General features: G+C 45.0%; 1 protein-coding gene and 1 pseudogene across 1 annotated transcript in view; both read right to left on the reverse strand.

Annotated features, from left to right (window-relative positions):
• Arsb (arylsulfatase B) overlaps window positions 1-12,653 on the reverse strand; it is a 179,654-nt gene that overhangs the window by 52,230 nt on the left and 114,771 nt on the right. Inside the window, exon 6 of the mRNA XM_005356487.3 lies at window positions 8,656-8,726. Within this exon, the coding sequence (XP_005356544.2) occupies window positions 8,656-8,726 (71 nt within the window). The remainder of the gene's footprint in view (window positions 1-8,655; window positions 8,727-12,653) is intronic.
• On the reverse strand, window positions 10,902-11,020 carry LOC113457193 (annotated as a pseudogene).

Raw genomic sequence — 12,653 nt, forward strand, 5'->3', positions numbered from 1 at the left:
CAGGAGGTACTTTGAAGGGAAGAGAGGCTGGAGGCATGCCTTATAAGAAAAGTTCAATCTTCAGAGACAGGTTAGGGGACACACCTCTCCCTGGACCACTGGGGCAGTGGTTAAGCACTGTCGGAGCACAGCTGAATTCTGTTCAACTACCGTTCCTGGGAAGAAGTCATTAAGTGTTTTAGCCAATGATTCTTTCCCTGTGTTTGGCTGCAATGTATCTAGCTGCTTCCTGACTGCCAGGCCAGCCTCATGCCCGGCCACCATGCTTTCCCTGTCACAGTGGGCTGTATTGCCTCTGGAACTGTATGCCAACATAAACCTGTCTTCCCTAACTTGCCTCTCATCCAGATGTTTTATCTTGGCCACAGAAAAGTTTAAAGCTGTGGTTTAGAAGTGTTGTTGTGGCAGAATGAAAGGAAAGGAACCAAAGTAATTAGTTGGAAACGAGAGAGTTTGCCTCCTTGGTAACCCTGGGGTGGGGCCAGCACACATGTAAAAGAGGAACATGGTTTGAGTGTGTCCCTAGTCAAGATGAAGGCTTGAGTCTCAGGTGATGATGGGAGGTGATACCACCATTAAGAGGTGGGGCATAGTGCCAGGTCATTAGGCCATGGAGGGCAATGCTGCCCTCTTCAGGAAATGAAGTCCTTGACTGTAAACAAAGACGAGGCTGGCCCTCCCCTCGGGGCTCCCAGGATCACCACCTGGTCCTGCCCTTACACATGCACTTCCTGATGCTACCCCCTACAATGTGACACAGCCAACAGGGATTGCACCAGAGGGCACAGATGTCAGTGCCATGCTTAAATCTCCAAAGCTATAAGCTGAACGCATATCCTTTGTTTATAAATTATCCAGTCACAGGCTTTTTTTTTAAAGGTGTTTTTCTACAGCAATGAAATGCAATAGGGTTATAGAGAAGTAATCCCACAGTGATGTGCAGAGGGAATTTGGTGAGGCAGCTGGCCCTCGGTCAAATGGCCTCACTCCCAGAGACAGGGCCAACCCAAACCCTCCAGTCAGCCTCTGTCCTCTGACGCCAATTACCCTGATTTCTCCAAACATCAAACTGGGGCCATGGGATTTGCTAGTGTTGTATAGCCAACATCCATGGTGAGGATTAATTAGCATGCTTCAAGTGCTGTGGTTTGGGTTTGGTTTCTGTATTTTCTCGGGAGGAAAGCCAGCTCAAGATGGAGAGTTAGCAGCAAAGGTTTGACGGATGTCGCTTGAGATTGCTGTGTGGAGTGGGTGAGACGGGGCATGCGGCTGTCGGGCTGCTCAAGGGATCAAGAAAGTCATACCTGGGAACAAGCTGGAGAGCTTCCCAGAATGGGGGAAGAGGCCCAGGCCTCTGAAAATTCAAAAAGGGAGGGCACAGAGTGACCCAAGGCAAGGGGATGTGTGAGAAACCACAGGTGACAAATACCGGCAGTTCTGCAAGCATCCGGAAGCATGAAGATGAGCTATGAAATAAGCTCCCTACTGAAAGATAGAATTCAACAGATAAGGCGAGGTCTGAGGGTCTGTGGGTCTGAGAAGCTGACAGCCGAGAAGCCTAGCTACACACCCGCCTCTCTGACCAATACAGTGTCACGACTTTGCACACAGCATAGCCGGTCTCCAGGAGCCTTGAGTAACTTTTCAAACTCCACCTAACACATCATTTCCGACTATGAACGTGACGTGTGCTCATGGTTGGAACTTAAAACTGTAGAAATACATAAAGTAGGAAGTGCAGCACCCTCCCTACCCCAGCAACCACGACATACCTGGTGCTCACAGCAGAGGGATCTGTTTACAGAGCAGCACTGTCACTGTGTTGTCGACAACAGAGATGAGTGGGAGAGCTCGTCCCAGGAGCTCAAGAAACGAGTCCACCTATCACCGAAACCCAAGTCTGACGCTCTACACGCTGATACCGCCCATCCCAATATTTCTTTTTCTGCCTTCAGAGAAATAGCACAAGGCATGAACAGGGTGCCCAGGATCAGAAGTCAGAAGCAATCACCATCCAGGGCCAGACTGTACGTGAAGCCAGTAACTCTCCCAGGTTCACTGAAATATAGCACACCCCAGCAGGCCATCATTGAAATGAGCTGATTGTCACGACAGTCGACCTGGTTCTGATCAAACCAGTGAAGGACAGGAAATGAGAGAGGCCTGGAATCAGTAGGGTTGGAAATGTGTGAGGGGAGGAGTCCCGAGGCCAAGCTCCGCTGTTTAACAGTTACAAAGGACCTGAAACCTTGGTTTCCCCATCTGGGCTAAGAAAAGGAGGCAGGGGGTATCAGACTGACAACCCAGAATGCTCCAGAACTTTGCTGTTCTATGCAACAATGCGTAGCGTGTGACTGGCACAGTCTACCACACTCACCATGTTCTGCAGAAAGACAGGCAGCTAATTTGAAAATAGGTGAGACCATCACTGCTCTTGCTAGCTTGTGTAATCAAAGGGAAGCAGTGGTCACAGACTCCCTGATCAGCATACATTTCCATACACGCAAGGCACTGAGCAAGCTATACAGGTGATGTTGCATCTACTTGGAGCATGTCTCTCTGCACGGGAAGCAGGTGAGCACGGGTAGGAAAGATGTAAGCATGACATGATGGACTGGAGACAGCAAAAGCTCCTGCTCTTCGGAAGCCCTGCGGAAACTAAAGGAGCTAAAGTCTGGAGCGATCTGAAAAGTCCTCTACGGGCTCTCATTTAAATGCACATTCCCGCCAGGAACTGCTCCTGGATCTGTTCCCCGCCCCTTCCCTGATGGACACCTGTCCGAAACACATCTTTCCTCCTCCGCTGCATTATTTGCAATAGATAATACAGTCACAGAAGTAACCAATACAGAAAACTGGCATCGGAGAGCAAAGTGAGGCTGTTGCCATGACTACACCTGACAGGAACAACTGAAGAGAAAGGGCTTGTTTCAGCTCACAGGTGAAAGATCTTGGTCTGGTTCCCAGTCTCTTGCCTCCGTGAGTCTGACCTCATGACCTCGGGAGCAGGTGGGGAGGAGATCTGTCTAGATGACAGCAGAAAGAAAGCTGAGAGAGAGAGAGAGGCTGGGGCCACGGGTTGGTTTATAACTTCCAAAGGCACGGCCATAGTGATCTACTTCTGCCAACCAGGCTGTTTTCTATTCAAATTTGAAACTGGGTGAGTCTTGCACCCCCAGCAGATGTGGCAACTATGCTAGAGAAAATGTCTGTATGGGGAGTATATTAGTTAGGGTTTCTCTTGCTGTGAAGAGACACCATGGCCATGGCAACTCTTACAAAGGAAAACATTTAGTTGGGGCTGGCTTACAGTTCAGAGGTTTAGTCCATTATCACCATGGCAGGACATGGTAGCATGCAGGAAGTCTTGCTACTTGGAGCTGAGAATTCTACATCTTGGTCTGCAGGCAGCAGAAGAGACTGTGTACCACATTGGGCGTAGCTTGAGCATATGAGACCTCAAAGCCCACCCCAACAGTGACATACTTCCTCTAGCAAGGCCATACCTCCTAACAGTGCCATTCCCTAGGTACCAAGCAGTCAAACACATGAGTCTATGGGGTGCCATTCCTATTCAAACCACCACAGGAGGAGAGGAAACCAAGCCTTAATTCCACCATCATCGCTAGCAGAAGCAACATCTCAGAATGACACCCAAAAAGAAGAGGCCTTCCGCCTGAGCTCATAGCAATGCTGCAGAGCCATTTCACAGAGTGGGCTTTCAGTGATAGGGATTATGCTAACTTCTGTTAGTGCCCTTCACCAATAGTTGGGCTCCTGCTAGCACAACTCGTGTGTGTGTATGTGTGCGTGTGTGTGTGTGCACATGTGTGTGAATTACTTATGCATATGTCATACAAGTGGAGTATTCTGGAGTTCTCATGATGACATCCAACATCCGAGGTGAGCTGTGGTCTCAGATTGAGAGGACCAGGACCAACCCGACAGCTGCAAGCTGAGGTCACTATAGGGGTTCTTCCCATGATTTGGATGGTTCTGGGAAACACAGAATATAGCACAGGAGAGCCCTCTGTCTATGCAAGCTAAATTCAGACCCAGCATCACAGCTGCTTCCCCAGTCCCCTCCAGGCTTTCCCATAACTCACTGTGAACAACACCATCCGTTTCCTCAAGTCCTCACTGGCTTCTTCTGCTATCTACTTCTAGGGAAAGACCTTGGGTCTAGGTCACACCACCAAAGAGAAAGGCATAGAGGTACGGCGTGCTAGGCTTTGAGCGTAGTCTGCCCTCCACAGGCAGTGTCCTTGGTCCTTCCCTGAGTGGAGGCGCAGAGAGCGGAAGCTTGGAGAGTGGAGGCCCAGAGAGCGGAGGCTTGGAGAGCAGAGGCCCAGAGAGAAGAGGCCCGAAGAGCAGAGGCCCAGAGAACGGAAGGAGGGCAATTGCTATCTCTCTCTCCTGCTCAGTGAGCACCTCACCTGGTTGAAGGCCTCACGTGAGAGCAGCTGAAGTTCCAGCTAGACACTAATCCCTTCTAATTGCCAGGTCTGGATCAGACCTCTGGGAGTCCATGGTGGAAATGTGATTATATCTATTCCCCAATTTCAGCTCACTTCCAAAACAACGAATGAGCACAAACAATAAGCAGGCAGAGATTAGTCATCTTGGAGGACACTGAAGATAGACCCCTTCCTTGTGGTTGGCTTTGGACCCCATTTTTTTCCCTGCTAACACTAGAAAGGAAAACATTACAACTGCCTCTCCTCAGGCTTTCTAGTCAAAAGAATGGAATACCTCTGGCCCTGAGAGGAGATATAACACTGATCTCCTCCAAAGACCACAACATTATATACTATGCTGTCTCTTCCCTTGAGCTTGGCCTCTGAATCAGACGGCCAGAGTCTACTCTCCAGGAAAGCTCATTCACCTAATAACATTCTAAGGAGATGGGAGGAATAATTATCCCTTAATGAGATAATGTGCTCACTTATACTTCCATAAAGTCTCTCCCCTGATGCAGTTGATTGCACATCTTCACAGCTAAGCTGCCTGCTTTTTGAGTTCTAAACTTCAAAAGTACAATTTTTCCTTTTTTTTTTCTGTGCCTTATTCCAAAAGTTCAGTCACGTTTTCCCCATCAGAGTGTGCGCTCCCTAGCATCCTGCTTTCTCGCTCATCCTCTGAAGCCCCACATCCCACTTTTCTGCCATGCAGCTGCTTGCCAACCTCCCTCCACTTGCGACCACGCCAGCTCAAATGGACCCCAACTCCGAGGGCATGACCTTCCTTCCCTCTTCATTCTTCTCCACCTACGCCCATTCAGCAGCTGCCAAAATTTGCGGCTGGAATGCTCTGTTTTTCTTTCAAACGCTAATAAAGTGGTCCCTGAGCTTCCCTCTGACTCTGTTTTTAAATTCTTTTATTAATGGGACAGCTAGCCTAAGGAGGGAGCCCAGTTTCCCTGGATGTCCCTGCTGCTCTAAGGAGTGCTTAGGAAGAACCAGCTTCTGTGGGAACCTGGGGGGACATAGAAGGCAGGGCTCCCCTGGGAAACAACCAGTTCACACAGCGTATGATGTGAGGAGACATTGGTACAGGAAAGAGGACAGGGCTCAGAGAGGTGAACGGGATGTAACAATAACAAAACCATGTATCAACCCAAACTAGTCTATTGTTTATAACGCTTCTAAGGTTTTCATTTCTATACATTCACGTGTGACTGTGCCTGAGGCATCATTACTGTTTATGAATAGGTGCTCCCTCACAGCGTGCTCCCTAACCATCCTCCCCTGAGTCTGATACTCAGTCTGGGAGACACTAGAGTTGCAGCCAACCATGGCTCTGCAGTCACACGGGCTAATGTCAGCCCTTACTTGATACACTAAGTTGGCTGCTTCCTGATTTCACAAAAGTTTCTAGAATAACTATCTGGCTTTCCAGATGTTGGTGTCGTCTAAGTTAAAATTTTCTTATGACTGGATTTAATTTTTCCCTGCAAATAACTGCATAGAAAAGAAAGCAGGTTCATGTCTTCATGGTAAAAAGCAGCAGACCCTACACATAGTTTTTTTTTTCTTCTGATTTTGCCTCAAGCAGACTGAAGTAATTCAGACATAGCAGAAAAGGTCTACAGGGTCATTCTGTATGAGAAGGAGGTGGGCTGGTGCTCCCTATAGACATAGACAACAAAGAACATCTCACTTCTGTGAACAAGTTAGTGAGGAAGGCCATCATCAAGGGCTTCTTTATAAGGGGCGCAAGGGACAACAGAGGCCAAATCGTGCCCCTGAATTAATGACCGCAATTATGGAACTTAGCTCAGCTACAAATAACACATTGGAAACAGTCAAGCAGTTGAGGAGTGGAGTCCCCTATCCCGACTTCCACACCCCTACTAACCTGCATTGTGTAAAAACCTCTTGTCCATGCTATTATTTTGCTAGGAGTATTTTAGGGAGGGCAGTCAAAAGCGATAGCAAACAGCGTTGTGATGGCCACCTAAGAAGCTGGCTCTAGGTTGTCACTCCTAATGCCAAACTAAACTATAGCCCAGTAAGTGCACAGGCTATTTATTTATTTATTTTGGTATGAGGATTTAGCAAATGAAGACAGTCCAGAGCCATTATGTGGGAAACGTATTCCAGATGCCCTGGACCAGGGTTCTATGAGAAGTTTTTAAATCTACTCCTGCATTCGCACTGTTCTCCAGACACCCCAGGAGATTCTGGTATTCCTGGAATAGGCCAAGTCTCTCAGGTGTGCAGGAACAGGAAAAGTTACCATAATAGCCTCCAGGTAGCTAATCTAAGGTCTCTGATTCTCTGTGCAGCAGATAAACTTATTTTCTAGCACCTTCTAGAATAGCGCTTGTAGACCAACAGAAATATAATGCAAACCACATATATAATTCTAAGGTTTCCATCAGTCACACTTTAAAAAGGAAAAAGAAACAGAGGAAGTATCAATAGTATATTCAACTAAACATACTCAAAGTACTGTCCTTTCAAAGCATTCCAATATGTATACATCATATGTGTGCACTCAACATATTCAAAGTACTGTCATCACAACATATATGCACCATATGCGTACCTAGCCTTCAAAGTCTGATATATATTTTATACTTAGAGCTGATCTCTCAACTCATAATTACCTACATTTCAAGTGCTCAGTAGTCACATGTAGCTAGTGGCTACCAGAGTGGACAGCACAAATCTAGCCTATTTGGGCTGTCCTCAGGGTCTAACCCATAGTCTTGTCCCTACCATTAATGTAATTTTACTCTAGAAGAGACATTTCTTGTCTGTTATTAGAACACTTTCCTCTTCTAGGTTTAAAGCATCCACCTGGGTGAGGTGGTGTTTAGCTTTTAAAAGTTAACATACTATTAGATTTCATATGACATTTTCAAACAATTTGTTTTTCCTGTCCACTCCCTACTCTCCCATCACCTGACGCCCTTTCTCAAGCCCCTCTTTCCCCTTGCAAGGTCCTCTTTCCAGTTGCATAACTATACCTACACTCGCATGCATTCATCTACCTAAACATTAACAGCTAAGAGCTGCTCATGGGAGAGAAAATGCCATCTTTATCACTCTGGGTTACCTTGCTTAATAATTCCCAGATTCACCCACTTTCCTGGAAATTTCATAGTTTTAATTGCATCTAATCCCTCCCACAGTTGTCCACTCTGTGATCAAGTAATGATTAGTGACTGCTTATCAAGGTACTGGGCATTTGTGTTAACCGGTGAGGGTAAAAATACACACAAGTCCTGGATCTTGCCATGCAGACCCTTCACGACAAAGAAAACCATATGCCCACTTAGACTGCGTGTCTGATGCTATTCAGAGCCACTAAAAAACACTAAGGAAGGAACAACTGTTTTTCATGGGGCCCCTGGAATGCTCTAGAAACTGCAAAGAGGCAGAAAACAGGTATTGAGTTTGGGGATGATATAATCCACTATGGGCTTTGAAATGCCGAGCAGGACAGGTAATGCTGGGCAACAGCATGACAAGGCCGGGTGAGAGGGTGCTGGGTGCTCAGTGACGTCACCAGGTTAACCCTCTGAGCAGGAATGTGTGAGGGGCGGGCTCTTGTGCTCTCAAGGAAAGAATGAAGAAGTAAAGAGAGTTGGCCAAGGCAGTACAGTGTCTGGGAAGGAGGTGGCATGGCCCCCACACGAGTGCAGTGAATGCAACAACACCCTTGGAGGAACTGACAAGGCTCCGGTATGCAGCAGGTACAATGAAGCTGAATGACTCCCAGGACACTTAGGAAACTCACACCTGTGAGATTCTGCAGGTTCTGTACAGCATCTGGCCAACCCAATCAGAGGCTGTGGAGGCTCATACAACTCCAGAGCTGGATAGTGACTTTTTTGACGGTGAATTTTCTGTAAAAAAGGTTCTGGAACTCTTAGGTGACACAGGCAATGACATGATATTGGTGGTGGAAAGGGGACTCGGGGCTCCTGTGGGTTCCTGTTACATAGAGCCAGCAAATGGGAGAGCCAGAATTTACTAACTTCATACTAAATTCACTGAAGGCATTGTGAGATTCCCAGAACAAGTGTCAGAAGGAAATGTTGACACTCCCAGTAACTCTGGTGGGTAGAGGGCGCTAGGCTAGAGTGTGAGGATCTACTAAAACACAGCAAAACATTTAACACAGCAGCAGTGGTGGGGTACTCACACGGTGAGCTGTCAAAGAAGTCCCGGTCAATGTTATGCAGCAGCTCCACTCTGGGGGATGGGATTCCTTCGCTGGAAAAGAAGTTTTAGGAAAAGTTAACTTCCTCTCAAGCGGGTATGCACTGTTTCATGACTTCTTTTCTTGATGCCTACAGAAAATAACAAATCTGCCAGGAAACAATCTTATCACTATTCCGATGTACCTAAAAGCTGCGGATGGTGGATCTTCATTGGGTCATCTGTCTACATCATAACGATTATTGGAAGCTCCACATAAAAATGTCAGTGTCAGGCACATGATGACACCATGGCCAGATTTGAATGTAACCATTCTTTATGGAAGAAACATAATATTCAAGTCATCTGTGGGGACGTCATACTGTGTAGAAGGAAATGAAGAACATCTTTCAAATTGGTGACACAAAAGTTGCAGATGTAGCAGCCTCCTCATTATCTGTCACAGTCTTCAAATCTTTCTCATAGCCAAAGGGACCACAGATCTATTTTTAATTAATTAATTAATTTAGTCAGGGTCCCCTGTGGCCCAGGCTGACTTGGAACTTGCTATACAGCAAAGGCTGCCTTCAACTCCTGACCTTCCTGCTGAAGTTCTGAGGTTGTATGCTTATACTACTACACCTGGATCACAGATTTAAAAGAAATGCAAGTTAAATACATGCCTTTTAAACCTTTTTTGAAAGAAAATGTAACTACCAATAGAACCTAAATTGACCAAAGAAAAAATTGATGTCTCTTAGTTCAATCTGCTCCTATTACAGGAAAGAAATTATGTCCTAAGTTACTGGAAGAATATTGGGCTGTATGACTTTGAAAGTAGGGTTCTTTAAAAACTGGAAGTATAAACACCCTAAAGAACCCTGGTCAGTTCATCTTGACCTCGTGGAAGCTGTGAATCAGGGTAAACCACTGGAAGAGAGCTGAAGACACTTGCTAATAGAGTATTCCTGCTAGGCATTGCTGGTGGCAAAATACAGTTAACATCACAGGACTCAGGCATGCATGAGTAAACCATAAAGTTCCTGATAAAACCATAAAGACATGATTTCCAGAAGGCCCAGGGTCCACAGCCAAACTCACAGTTCATTCTATAATACTTATTTCAGATTTCAAAGACAGCAACATTTCAAAATGGTCCATCCATCAATTTGCTACTTGGTGTTTTCCAAGTAAGAAAATGCTAAAATATAATCAGTAAATTTAAAACCAAATCAAAGAACCTCAACTAGCATCATCGTTTTCTAAACTAAGATTAATTTCACACATATAAACACACAGAGAGATGCAACAGGAGGGATGCAACTTTAATATATTTAGTGTAAATATTTTATGAGAGTTTGTTCTCACTCTTACTGTCATAAAACACTCCCTCTAGAGACCTGAAGGCAAAACACTCAGAGAGGGCCTAGTCCCCAGGGACAATACTCACATAGGATGTTCCACAGTCCTCAGTGCTGAGAGGCAGCATTGCAGCATGGGTTGGAATTGACAGCACGACATATCTCCTAGGACTCTACTCTTCCTATTTTCTACTGAAAACACTTCCCTGCCTACCTATGGATTCTGGAGATTGACAGCTAGTTCCAAACTAGGTTTGGGTGCAGAGGCTCTGAATGCAAGGAAGGGAAGATGTGCAAAGAGAATGGTAACTGTCAGAAAATGTGACCACGAGAGAGGCACAGCAGTAAAGAGCACGCACTGCTCTTCCAGAGGAACCAAGTTCAATTCCCAGCAATCATGTCAGATGAGACTTTCTGAACCTGAAGTCTGTTGACAATCATTTTTGATTATCCTTGGGAAAGTCTTTACAGGCAGACTTCTCAAGATGCCAACAGGATCTCCAAGCCCCCAACTGTCATAGTGTGTTACGATTCTACTTTTAAAATATGCTAATCAAGATATTTTAGCAAGGATGTGGTTAAAAGACATGCCAAGAAAATACAATATGTGACAAGTGGTTAAAACAATAACAAATATATTGAGAGATTCCAGATTATTAAGAAAACCAAATCAACATATAAGGGAATTGAATAAAATATAAATCTTGGGTTGCCTAATTTTAAAAACATGTAAAATCTCAAGACAAGCTCATATAATTCACATGGGTTAACCCTTTGGAAAGGGATGGATTGTAGAAATCTACACATGACTACTTAAACTTTCTACAAACCTTTCAATAATCATCTAGAAAATTATGCCCAAGACTCCGGCACCCTAGCTTCTTAACAAAAATGCTGCCAGTCAGGGTCTGATACCAGTTAAATGGTGACAGTTTTGCCAATAAACAAGAATATGCTCTCCCAGGGCCAGGAAATGAGACAGCCACAGCAGCCCAAGGATATAAAGAGAAGAAACTTGAAACGATGCACACGGGGCTGGGGATGCAGCTTGGTGACAGAGCAGTTGCACAGGATGTACTAGACCTTGTTCTGTCCCTAGCATCACATAAAAGCAATGTTGCTGTGTACAAGAAGGGAAGATGGTAATTATGGGACTATGGAAAAATATATACCAGACTGTACACTGGGATGAGGAATCAGTACAATGAAACTGTATAGGACTTTGACTTTCTAACATGCTTTTAAACTGTTAGGAAATAGAAACATAATGAAGAACGAGGTACTGAGCACTTGGGTAAGAGAACTGTGAGTCTGAGGTCGGCCTGGGCTATAAAGCAAACAAAAACAGCAGCAACAAGTGTATTGTCTGTGGAAACATCCATGGAGGTACAAAGAGAACACTTAAAACAATAACAAGGTTAAAGCTCGGATGCTCACACAGTCTAAGAGTGGACATAGTCCCAAGATGAGACAACTATCCATCTCAACAAATACAAAATGTATGAGTAGTATAGAAGGTATAAGTAAATATTTGGAATTTAATTGTATTCTACCTATTTATAATCTATCACAGTAACTGATCATGAGTCTTGACATTTCCTTGCAGGTCTTTGAACAAAACTGTCTTTATAGTTGAAAATGGCAATGTCTCAAGTTCCATGGCTGAAGTCATTTCTTCTGCCTTCAGTAAAGGGCTTGGGGGTCTCAATGTTTAGAATGGGGGATGGGAGTTAAGAGGAGCAAGAAAGGAAGAAGGAAATTCTAAGGAAGGAGGGAATAAAGCATGGGGGAGGGGAAATGTGGTTAGGGGGTTGTGTAGTTTCTATTCACAGTTACAAAGTAAGTTGCCAATAGAACAGCCCCAATGACTCAGTGTGTGGGTGCACCCCTAGCGGTCCTGAGTTCCTTGCTCGTGCTCTCTCTCCTTCTGCTCCTGATTTGGACTTTGAGATTTCTGTCCAGTGCTCCAATGTGGGTCTCTGTCTCTGTCTCCTTTCATCTCCTGATGAAGGTTAATAACAATATTATCTATATATACTTAAAGTTAATTTTTTCTGCCTTTAAAATGTATTTCTTTCTTTAATGAAATGGGCTGGCTAATATAGACAAGGGTTCTGAGAGTAACTGCCCTTCTTTGTTCTCCACCCCAAAGGCAGGGACTTGACGAGATGCTCCCTGGAGTCCTTCCCAGGAGAAAGCTCTTGTTTGTCTCCATGTTCATCTTTCTGTCTAAGGCAGTTGCTCTTAGCTTTATAGGTTTCTATGCTGGTTCAGGATGAGAATCATAGTTTATATCCAGTCTTTTGATAGATACTTACATGCTTGCAGCCTAAATAGGAGACTCTGAAGTCTGACCGATTGATTATTTTGTAACATTTTATAACAGTTGAGTCATTTCCTTCCCAAACTTTTAAACCATTTCCAGTTCACATTTTGGAGCATGACTAATCTTCACAAGAACTGTGATAACTGAGATTGGCTCTGCCATCTCCTTTGGACTCCCCCAGGGTGGGAGAGATGAACTCTGGCTTTGCTTCTGTATTCAAACCTGCCTGAAAGACGCAGTGCCCACCGGGCTCCTCTCTTTGTGCAGGAGTGTCTGGGCTACTCTTAGGTTTCAGAACACCAGCTACGGCACCAC

This window comes from Microtus ochrogaster, chromosome 19 (genome assembly GCF_000317375.1).
Source record: "Microtus ochrogaster isolate Prairie Vole_2 chromosome 19, MicOch1.0, whole genome shotgun sequence".
NCBI classification, from domain to species: Eukaryota; Metazoa; Chordata; class Mammalia; order Rodentia; family Cricetidae; genus Microtus; species Microtus ochrogaster.